Raw genomic sequence first — 12,841 nt, 5'->3', positions numbered from 1 at the left:
GGAAAGGAGAAAAAAACAATTACCTGTAGAAAGTCACGTTTCTGATCACTAATCAGATGATAGTCACGCTGACCCTGATTATAGTCCGAACAAAGATACGAGTTCAGTTACTACTCTTTGCTGTTTAGGCTACTGTCATTTACAATAATTGCTGTATCTCTTTTACTTACTTGATATAGAGATATAGTCTCCTTTTTCTAGCTTTCTTTATTCTGATGTAACTCCTACTCACATTTTTGTGATGATCTTTTCCAATATTCATGCTTATGTCTTGCTTTATGTTTTAAAATGTATTCACACATTCGTTATCGCAGTGTATTCGACCTACAATAATACATTTTCTGCATTTTATTATATTCTATCGCTCTCATTACACTTATGAGATATAAATTGGTTGTGTAGAACTCTTTTGTTCTTCCGATACTTTATTGATCATACGAGTAAACATCTCTGCTCTATGCTAACATATATGGTATGGATAGCTTTTTCTTTCATAATATGATAAAGATTCATGGATTGGGCTACCAGTTAGCAACAATTGCAAATTAGGAGTCTGTTGTAATATAATTGTCTGTCGTATGTTTCTCTCAAAACTGAACAGATATATTTTTCAAATGCCTGTGTGCTTTTTATGAACAAATTCATACATTTTCTATTCGAATGGAAAGTATAATTCGTTTTAATTTACTATTGCAAATTCCCATAGCGAAAGTAATTATCTCGATTCTTTTGAAACGTCAATTCACATGGCAGAAACGCCATCTCAGCATCAAGGAGCATCCTTCCAGCAACATCAACCCAGCAACCAGGAACATCAACGAAGCAGCCACGAACATCAACCCAGCAGGCAGGAAATGGAACAGCTTAGTGTGTTGCGTCATCAACAAGAAGACCTATTTGGCGAAACATTTCTGGAAAATGTTCCTCTAATATGTTCCTGGAACACTTCTGGAATATATTCCTTCTACAAATGCACAAAGAAGTGTTGTTCTGTATAAGTTTTTCTATTTATATATTTTGTTGTTTCAGCATATAAACTTTGTACTTTTTCAAGCATAAATGAAGATTTATGAAACGTGTTCGTGTATGTAGATTTACCTGTATATGTAACCTTACCGTCCAATGTGATTTTCAATACACATAGCTTTTTCTGGAAAGTGTGCACTTTCCCTAAAATGATTATTTTTTAGTTTCTAGGGACAAAATTATATCCTATAAACATAAAAAAGGATTTTTTTTAGATTCTGTTAAATAATTCGGCCGGTAAAGGGATGTATATGGTAATACATTGTTCTATTATTATACATTTATACATGTTTTCTGTCACAAAAATGTTAATCTCAAATTTTGACAGTAAGTTTCGTATGGCTATAACTGGTAGGTTATGCTTAAAAGTGGTTTGGCAACCGCCGCAGGATTGCTATGAATAAAAGTAGTTTGGTTCTTGCATTAGATAGATTCATTAGGAATTTATTTAAAGATTAATTCACTTTTAGGATTTGTAGCATACTACCCGCCTCAAAATGACTTCGAATCTCATGGAACCACTAACCACTGTAGAGCTTAACCACTACAAAACATAAGTCGTGTTGAGATTCACTGTAAAGACGAGAGTGAAAAACACGAACCAACCTGTGTTAGGTGTCTATTAAATAAGCACGAATTAAAACCGAGTGAGAGTAGTGCGGAGATGGTGAGAGTGCGTGGGGCAGTGTCCGTAAGGAGTAGCAGTGTCATTGATAGTGGGTATGTGCGCAAGCAACACACTTCATTGCATAAGATTTCAATTTCTCATTGCTTCTTTGTGGACTGTTACATGCTTAAGAGCATATCATTTCGATTACATTTTTCTTAACATTATTAAAGATACCAGAAGTAAGATCCCCAAATATTTTGATTACTTGTATATACCTCTGTTGAAATAACATTAGATATTACTTTTGTAAATGTTACAGATCTTTAGTTTCCTAAGCTGGGATTGCGTCGCTGCACGTTTTGTAAATTATTCCTTGTCACGAACTGCTTTCAGTGCTTTTCGTGCCTTATACATTTTTGCGACCACGGCACTAAATTGACGATAATTTCTATGTACACGGATATATCAGCGCAGATGGAAAAAGCTTTACTTTATTATATAATCTAAGTTCGTGCATAATGTGTATTAAAATATAGCTATATTCTTAATATTATCATAGCGCCAACCAATTGTGATTTTAATTCGTCGTATACTAACGGCTTACTATTATATTGCTATTTGTATTTTTATCACAATGAGTTACTTTATATTCCTTGCTACTGATCGTCTTTACGCGTGTGGAAAAGCAAGTCTGGTGTGGAATGAGTGGACAGTTGCGATAAATATGCTGCAACGCTTCACGTCTAGTGCGCATTAGGGCAGGGAAAAGCAGAAGGATACTCGTGAGACAGAGCAGGCGCGTTATTGAAGGTGGGTAGGTATATACATAAAATATATTTTCATATATGTATCATCATTTCCTAATATGACAGTTCTCATGGTTGAAAATGGTACCATTGCTTGTATCTGCGGGATACCAGCTCTCCAGCCATATGTGATGAAACACAGAATATCAAAGGACTAGATATTAATAAACAATATAGAGTAGATGGCATTTATGGTTAGTGCACTACGGTAACTATAATATAAAGACTTTGCATATATTTCTTCACACCATTGTTTGTTACAGCATAAACATGTGAAGTACAGCATAGAAAATATTCTTACACCTTAGTCCCGAAGAAGAGTACCTGTGGGACGTACTAGGAATATCGGCTAAACATTCATTAACTCTGTCAGAACCAGAAAGGGGAGGGGGGAGTACAAAGTGCCACACTTTCTAAATTTGAGATTTTAATCGTGAAAGTTTGTCATTCTGTACTTCATGTTTTTATTTTGTATTAACAAGCTTGTAAAATATTTGTTTCCACGGGACAAATCTTTCTCTTCTGTTTTCTGTGAATGATAAGAGTTCAAAAATGGTATCTCAGAAAAGGTAGTTTCTGATAAATATATATACCATAGTGATCAAAACACGCAAGTATAATAGGTAGGTATATTCAAGTTACCGTATATTACCTATATATCCACAAGGGAGCTCTTTCAAGATGTGGCATACGACAGGACGCAAAATTACCGGTCGCCATTGGCGACTAAAAATTTAGAGCTGGTGACGACAAGTGTTCAGTAAGATAAGATTTCTGCCTAAACTCACAGGGCTGCATAGTTTATGTTTGGTACAAAAATAATTGTCACTGAGTGAGAGAAAACACGAAGTGTGAAGTCTTCACAACCGACATGGAAAACAAAGTCTGCACAACGTTGTAATTCGCCCCTTCTTTTCCACCCTCAATTGAAATGGTCACATTTTGTATAGTTTTACCTGTGAGTACTGCTTCATGTGGGAGAGGCTTCACTTGTGTCATCAGAGTTAAGACTGCCTACAGAAAACCACTTAACAGTGACACACTGGATGATTTGCTGACAATTTCTATCAGTGGCCCTTCACTTAAGAACTTTGATCCGAAAACTGCAATAGTGCATAGAGGGAGAGAGAGCGTTACACAAAGGTGAAGTCTTAAGGTAAGATATTTTTTAACATGGAGATGAATTGTATAATTCAAATTGGTTATCCTGAACCTAATTGTCTGTTAGTGGGCTGCGGTGGCTCAGTGGTAGAGCGTTCACCTCTGGTTCTTATGGTCCCGGGTTCGATCCCAGCCCCCGCCAAGTGAACTTTGTGGTGTACAAACACCGTGTGCGTGGGTTTCCTCGGTATTCTCCCGTTTCCTCCCACTTTCTTCATTCCACCATTTCATTTATTACTTATCATCACCGTCTCCTTTAGCCTACCCGGCATAAGCATGGGACTTAAAACTCAAAGATTTCATTTCATTTTTCTAATTGTCTGTTTTTAAAATTTTATGCCCTGATGTAATCTTTTTCTGTGTCAGAGCAAAGGCCATTGGAAGGGGGCTCTCTTAATTTGTATGTGAGAAATATTAGCGACCATCATTTTTTGGATTGGCGAGTACATCTGAGTTTGAAATTTTGCGCCCTGGCATACGAGGCCAATTTCAATTGCCTTCTCTACAACAGTAATGGGAAACGAAATTAGGCAGGTGCTATTTAAAGGTACCATATCGTCATTCGCCTGGCAGAGCTGAGGATGATCAGCTACCGGATTGGAATTCGGGACCTCCCGATTGTGAAGTAAGAACCCTGACCACCTAGCATGCACTCACTTGGGCAAAGTTAAGATCGTAAGCCGGGTTCGATTTACAGGTCTTTGTTTCTGTCAGCTTTCTCGGTGCATACCTTAATTCGCTCCCTTAACGTAGATTTGTGCGAAAAGTAAAGGCCATTTCGAGTGGGTCACGAGAGTTTGATTGTTTGTGTGTGTATGTGTGCTGAATATCATACAATTTAATGAATCTGAACAGAGGGATCGAGCTCATGGGGACTGTCAGCACATTTATTACAAAAAAAAAAAAAAAAAAAAAAAAACATTTATAGTAATTTTCTTAGGCATCTTTAAAGGTAATCTAAACAAAGATTACAAGTACAACTTCATAAGACACAAGAAACACTTTTTTTTCCAACGAAATATTCCATTTTCATTCTACTTTCGTATAGCAAACGTAAACCTGTATGGATGCGACACAGTAAAACCGGTTTACTTGGCCTCATTTTAATGGAATTTGCATTTTCTCGACTAGATATGTATTACTTTTTTTTCTGCAAATTGTGTACCTCGGAGCTTGGCCGCATTAAATGAAGCAACTTTATTCCTATGTTGCTATACACTGCTATATGTTTCGATAGTGTATGTGCCCTTCTCGTTTCTTTTCCTTTCGTATTGTTAGTTTCGGAATAAATATAAACAGAAAGGATGAGGGAGTACGGTAATGATCGAATCGTCAGATAATACCCAGAAGTTGTAACAAAACGGAAAAATTTGTCAGTTGGAACTAATGGACGAGAGAAATGAAATAAAATGAAACTTTTGGTTTTACGCAAGGGCTCCGATTTCTCTGTAATTTTTTTTTTGGGGGGGGGGGGCATTCAGATGCATATATGAGGATATTGAGACAAATTGCATTTAAATTATGCTACATACTGTAAATTTACAAATACAATGAGGGGACCTACATGAGCTTTGGGAAGGCCCGGGCCATCTCGGCCCTCCCAGGATAGGCGCCCTTGGTTTTACGTTCGACTTTTATGTCCTATAAGCTTAAGGAGTCGGATGATGAATGAAAGTGAATGTTTGTGAAATAATTGGTGGAATGAAATTGTGATAGAGAATGGGAGAACTCCGAAAAAACCCACGAACACGGTGTTGTTCACCACAAACTCACATTGTAGTGCGCTCACCTCTGCTGTTTGGGGTTACTGGTTCGATCCCAGCTCGCGCTAAGTGGACCTTGTGGTGGACAAACATCGTATGTGTAGCTTTTTGTCTTCTTCCACTTTTTTCACTCCATCATTTCGTTCATTATCGTCGTCACCATCTCTCTTAACTTCGAAGTATAATCGTATTTCGTTAACATAAATAAAATAGTATCTGTAAACCTACCTTTGTAACTCAGAGATACACTATTATTAGTTTATCATTCCCACTAGCTCTGTGATCTTAGCCATCATCATGTTCGCGTAAACTTAATGTTTAATCAATCATTATGATCGTGTTGTCCTGCAAAAGAAAAATAACAATACGAAGTCTTTTTGAAAAACGAGTGTATCACTTGTTGCTCCCACAATTATTACGCTTGTCCACTATCATTGCTCGCTATATGTCCTTTTTTTCAAATTTAGAGGGGGGAAAAGAAGAAGAAAAGAAAAAAAACTGTGGTTGTCCCTTATAACGAATTTTTGAATATCCTCACCTTAAGTTGAAATGAACCTTCGTTTCCTGATTTGAAACTATTAAGTTTTTCCACTTAAAAATTTTCTTTTGATAATATGTGAAAACACTGTATTTTACGTAACGAATTTATCATATATTTAAATTCCACATAGAAAAGATTGTGTACAATTAGTGCTAAAATTCCAAATTGTCACTTAAACTATTGTCGCGTATATTGTTTTGTTCCATATATATCTAGAATGCATCATCAAAATTACTGATTATGCAATAAGTTTACAGGCGTGTGTGGTGATGACTAAGATCGCAGAGCTGATCGAAATTATATAATAATAGTAGGTCATCTCCGAGGTACAAAGGTAGCTCTATAGATACTACTGTAATACTACCCTATTACTTCAATCAATCAATAAATATAAATAAACTGAAACTCTCATGGTCTGGAATCGAACTAGGCATCTCTCATAGCAGAAGTGAGCGCTCTACCATGCTTCCCCTATAAGGAACAGAGGGTTCTTTATGTATAGACTAGTTGAATATACCCATGCTTCGTACGGGGGCTGTATTTGGAAGTCAACGCCTGTAGGAGTGTCACCATTGATCTCAGCGACAGCGAAAACTATGGATTTGATACCAATATCGGTCATTTTGAGCTATTTTTTACATGTCTCAGTATCCCTTCCCTTCCGCTGACTCCCGGCCCGCATGTAATTATAACTGAATTTGCAAGTCATAGCTAATGGAAGTGTCATAATTGATTTCAGCGACCGCGAAAACTATGGATTTGACACTAATATCGGTCATTTTGGATTACTTTTATGTGTCTCGCTATTCCCCCCCCCTTCCCCCGGTGACCGCCAGCTCTTAGCCGAATAGCGTGAATTTGGAAATTAGTGCAATCTAAGTTTAATCATTGATTTCAGCGACCGCGAAAACTATGAATTCGTCACTAATATCGGTCATTTTCTACTACTTTTACATGTCCCGGTAAATGCTCCTGGTTCGAATTTTGACAAAAACTTTTAACTTTGGTCTGGAGCCTGGACCAAGGTATTCATGACTAAAATTTGGTAACTTTCGGTCAATTTGTCTGGTTCCCAAGCCGGTTCCGGTAAACGTTCCCCTGAGACTCTCTGGTTCGAAATTTGAAACTGACACACACTCATAGTCAACGTCTTGCGAATAAAATCAGAAAAATAAACACACTGCTGAACAAGACTGCACTTATTTAATATAAAAACACATTTACACGTGAAGTTTCGATCTTCTAGCCAAGATCCTCATCAGACGTACACTCTGACGTCTGATGAGGATCTTGGCTAGAAGATCGAAACGTCACGTGTAAATGTGTTTTTATATTAAATAAGTGCAGTCTTGTTCAGCAGTGTGTTTATTTTTCGAAATTTGAAAAAAAAAAACGCTTCGTCTTGATCTGGGGACTGGACCAAGGAACCCCTGACAAAATTTTGGTAACTCTCGGTCCACTCGTCTGGTCCCCAGGCCGCATACAGACAAACACACAAACAAACTCTTTATTTATTTATATTAGATATGCGTTGGGAAAGTGGATAAAACAGCGGGTTTTTCTTTGGTGTACTACTTCTTTTGTAGTGTTATTTTTAGTGTGTATGTGTTTTATAATTACTAGTCATTATTCTTACGTGCTCCTAGTTACGAGGTACAATTCAACACATTTAACAATAAACGATATAACAATAAAATACAATAACAATAAAATACAATACAATACAATACAATACAATACAAACAGCACTTCAAACAATACTGCGAAAGAACCCAGGCAAAATATATTATTTCAATTTTGATGGTTTAGGTATTTTGCTAAATATATCTATGTCTTTTATTTCTGGCTCCGTGTCACGGATAAAACAAACGATACTTTCTTTGATTAATGGGTCTCCAGGCAAAAGCAGGACATGTAGAAGTAGAGTGACGGTTATCATTCTGCGTAAGAACATGTCAGAATTAGTCAATGATGGCAAGGAATGCATATTGGATACAGTCACGGACTTGAGGGTATAGGGCCCCGGCAGGAGCCTCACAAAGTATACTGTTTCATCTTTTTAATTTTTAAAATCTGCTTATTGTAATGACACTCCTGCCAATAGGGTTCGATGAAGTGCTAACTGAAACATTGTCAATATAGCCTGAAATTAGAGATAATACTCACAGATCGAGTATTATGAGTACTTACAACGCAAGGATGAAGTGGTTTCTTCATGAAAGTTTTTTCAGTGGACGCACAAAAGCCTTCAATTATATATTCAAACTTTCGATCCCAGCTCGCGCCGTGTGGACTTTGTGGTGGACAAACACCGTGCTTGTGGGTTTTCTCGGGGTTCTCCCGTTTCCTCCCTCTTTCTTCATTCCACCATTTCACTCATCTCTCATCATCACCGTCTCAATTAGCCTAACTGGCATAACCGTGGGACGTAAAACTTAAAGATTTTATTTCATTTCATATGTATTGAAACATTTTAAGATTTTATCTTATGTTCCCTAATATATATATGTGTACCAAATTTTATTTATAGTCTATATGTCTCTAGGAAACCAAAAGCTGTTATAAATAGAGTTTATTATAAGGATTAAAGCATATAAGACATATTACTGAATCATATTATGGCACTGCTGTTAGATTCAAAGTTAAAGGAAACACAAGAAGCTAACCACTCTCTAAGTTAACAGCGCAACAACTTGTCCAATTCTACAGAAGATTCACAGAGCTGTTCTAACACTTTTCAACATCGATAATACTGGAGACATCATTTTTCATGCTGATTAACATAAATGTTTCCAATATGTCCTGAGACAGGAGAGAATGCAGTTTTGTTTTAATTTCAGTTTTGAGAATCCTCGTTCGCAGCACATTTGTGTAAATGTTAATGTATATTTATAGGAGATATAGAGTGCATTTAATGAATTCGTCTCTTGAATGAAGTCAAAAAGAATAACTGCTGCATGGGACTAGCAGTGCCACAAGCTCTATCAGTTTTCACACTTTCTTATCCTTCCTTGTTTTCGGAGTCTTCCTCACTGAAATCTCCTTCGATGCATCCCTTTGGTAGTGTACTTTATTTAGAGAGGGCCCCGGCAGCAATCCCTGCCCTCCTGTCCTGGCCAGTCCGAGCCTGATTGGATAAGTATGAGCTTTACCAGGTATTCCTTTGATTGACTGATTGGGTTTCAGCGTCCCTTTCTGCATCGAGGCTACTTGAGACGTAGATCTATACATCAAGATGGAATCCGAACTTCCGTAGAGCTCGATCATGCCTTTATGGTTATCGTACGCGTCTTCGGCGCAGGAGATCCTGGTTCGATTTCCAGCGGAAGCTCTTGTGGTTCGAATTCTGCTTCAAACTCTAGGTCCACTTGTCATATAGTCTCGCTGTTGAATGGGATGCTGACCTCTCACTCAATCAACCTACCAAGTCTACCGGAATTGCGTTCAAATTTCAAGGTTCTCTTATCGGGAACCTAGTGTTCCTGTATAACCCCAAAATTAAATTTTCAGCTATGTATTTCGAAGATTTCTAGTACTTTTCCTCAGGCTGTCGATGTGCTAATTACATTTTGTATTTCTTTCTTACATCTTTAACCTTTTGATATTCTGGATGGATGAATGAATGAAAAGTTTAGCGCCCCTTTCAGCAGCGAGCCTATATGAGGGTATATAGTCCTACAGCTTAATGTGGAATCCGAACCACATGAGCTGCCGGGAATCGAATCCAGGTCTCTCGACCCGAAGACGCATACAATAATCGTATATCCTTGATATTGTGGTACCCTCATAAACTTGGTGAACTAAATAGACGAAAATATATAATCTGGAATGCTGATGTCTCCAAGTTATAGTTAAATCCAAGCTACCTAACTTATAGTAATAATAATAATAAAAAAATAGATGGGGAAGAAGTGCGAGACAGCCTCGGATATATATATATATATATATATATATATATATATATATATATAATTGTATATTTAATTCAGTTTTTTGGTGGTGTTGGGGGGGAGTAAACTTGTCAAAAATTGATTCATTCAATATAAAGGAGAAAAGTTAATTCCGAACGAAATAGTGAAAAGGAATTTTTCTTTAAATTTAAAAAAAATAAAGTGAAACACCAAAGGATTATATTACATTTTGAAAAGAGATCCAAACTCAAATTCCACGTATGTGAGCTTTTGTCGAATTTGATATAACATTATTAAATTTTCTAAAAATTTACTAAAACTCCATTAGAAACAAATTTTGATTCTCAAATACACAACTTGTGATAGTGGCGGAGACCTCCATAATATAAGCAGTGTTAAAGTAAATGTTTTTCTTAAGACTGTGTTTCTTTAATGCAAATTTTATTTCAATGGTAAATTCTTTATTTAAATTGTATAATGACTAATGGTATTATATCCCTGTTCCTTCATTCGCTCCGAGACACGCACCTTACTGAATACTAAGTAGTTTTTCGAAATTATTAGGTATTACTAAAACTTTAAAGAAACCTACTAAGAGTACGCTTCTTTAAAACATAATTCAGTAGAACTCATCTACTCCGTCATCTTTGGGACTGGGGTTCTGGTCGGAATGCAAAAAAGGTCGCATTGTCAGAAAATACAGAAAAATACGGATTAAAATAAACAATTTCTGAACTCAAAAATGACTGTATTGTTCTCTACAGCGAAAACAAGCGAACAGTAAGCACTAAAAACTGCACAGTACAGTACAGAAAACACGCCCAACGAAACAATTGATATAAGAGATGACAGAGCACTTATGTGGATATGCGGTAACAGCAAGTAAACAACAATGCCGCGACGGCAGTAAACGACAATGGGTCTCGTGAGTCACCGACGAGTTGGAACAAGTTCGGCTCGAGCACGGTCGGATTAACCGGAGTGGCGAACCAGCCGAGGGCGGACGAGAGGGGTTTTACTCTATTTGTAAATACATCTCAACACAATGCCCTGTTCCGTATATGTGTCTAGTATTGGTAGTATATAATTGAACACCTTAAAGGAAGGTGCTTTTAAAAGGTAAACTAATGAAATTATCAAACCTAGCGTAGCATATATATGAGTAGTATATATGTGTATTTATTTATTTATTAATAGCTTCAAAAACAAGTTGAAGTAGTTATAAGATTAAGTCTGTTCTATATTATGTACATACTATTTTTACTATTTTTAAAGTAGTATATTATGTACTATTTTTAAAGTAGTATAAAAATAATAATATTTTTGCTTACTCCTAAGGTATGACATTAGCTTGGTTATAATAAACCTATTATCCCAGCCAATTGCATGTAATCGAGAAAAGGTAATATAATTTGGAACGTGATTTTAAATGTCAGAATAAAGAGATAATACGTGTTAGAAGAAAACTTCTCTAAAATAGGTTCTTCCTTTTAGTTCATAATGTAACTTTCAGACTGAATTTACAATTTATTGATGTGGTAAATTTAAATTACATTTCGCAAAAGACAAATAAATACGTAACGTACAACGAAGGATAGAAAATGTAATGGTGAAAGTCTGTTGTCATTAGAAAATAGATGGTCAAATTAATTAATAAATGTTAATTTATACATTAATTCCTTTTTTGTTATTTATAGAACCAGAAGCAACTAGGAGAAAACTCGTATATACACGTTTATTTACTTCTAAGCAAAGCATGGGTGACGATTTTACTGAGAACGTATCCCATGAGGAGGTAGGTAGATTCTTGATCTTCTTTTATGAACTGAATAGGAAATAATATTATAACAGAAAAGAATAGCTGTAAATTCCAGTAAACTATATATAGAAATAGAGCAATGTATTGACCGGTAATGGCATTTATTTTTTCCACCGGGAAACGAGCTTACTATCTGCCGGCTATCAGGACGACGTAATGTTGGTGTTACAACCACTGAGTTTAATAGTTGCCTTGATACTAATAATGATAATGCTAACACTGGATGAAGAAATTTTTAGTTATGATAGTTTTCAAATTATTTTCTTATCACTAATCATTATTATAGTTATTTACTTCCTAATGAAAAACTTACGAATATAATAACTTCTGTTCTTCATTTGATTTTTGGATCAAAAGATCCATTATATTTCAATCAAAAATTTTCTTGTAGGTCTTATATATGGAGAACTACATATAGTGTAGCCAAACCAAAACTGTCTGTTAACTAAGTATGATGTGCTTATTCCGTAGAAAATACGAAAACTCGATTTAAGGCCCGTTCAAAAATTTTGTGGCCCCTGATCCAAAAACCAATTATTGGTCAAGATCGCAATCTTTTGATTCATTTTTAATTTTCCTGAAATTCTTGTTTCCTGAATCAATGACAACGGCACTATGTATTGTAGAGTGAAGCTGAGACAATCCCATCTAAATCAAACTTGGCGTTATGGTAAACCTTAACCTGGTATACAATCTTGTGAAATAATATGATGTGTAGGCCTTGCGGTAAGCTATAGGCGCTACCCTTCAGTTCATACAGAGTCATTTTTTCTTCCTTATCAAAAATAGTTACCAAATCCGGGAATCGAACCTGAGCCCACAGAATAATTACGCCCATTACTAATCTGCAGAGCTCTTCGAGGGAATTAGCATATATTGTTATTTAAAAAAAAATAAAATAAAAGCACGAGTCCCCAAATTATCACTCTCTATATATAGGGTGTTTCAAAACAATACCAATAACGTTTGAGAAGTGATTCCTGACACCAGGATAAGACAAAGAGTATAGACAACCTGGGTGCAAAATTGCTTCCTCTTGAAGTTATAGGCTGCCGAAAACATCAAAAATTTAACTTCAAAGGTTCATAGCTCCCAAACTATGGGACCCATCGTCGTCGGGTCAAGACTTCACTTAGGAACCAATATGTCTGCTATCTAGAAGTACGTTTCAGAATACTAGGTACTCGCGCAACAATTTTTATAG

At 36.2% G+C, this 12,841-nt stretch overlaps 1 protein-coding gene across 1 annotated transcript in view; it reads left to right on the top strand.

Annotated features, from left to right (window-relative positions):
• LOC145671043 (centromere protein S-like) overlaps positions 1-12,841 on the top strand; it is a 36,486-nt gene that overhangs the window by 2,448 nt on the left and 21,197 nt on the right. The window contains exon 2 of the mRNA XM_081739723.1: positions 11,516-11,613. Within this exon, the coding sequence (XP_081595849.1) occupies positions 11,575-11,613 (39 nt within the window). The 5' untranslated portion in view covers positions 11,516-11,574. The remainder of the gene's footprint in view (positions 1-11,515; positions 11,614-12,841) is intronic.

The sequence above is a fragment of the Thermobia domestica genome, chromosome 15 (genome assembly GCF_964235325.1).
Source record: "Thermobia domestica chromosome 15, izTheDome1.hap1.1, whole genome shotgun sequence".
NCBI lineage: Eukaryota > Metazoa > Arthropoda > Insecta > Zygentoma > Lepismatidae > Thermobia > Thermobia domestica.
Note: the sequence above shows the minus strand (reverse complement) of the source record. Positions and strands in the feature narration are given on the sequence as shown.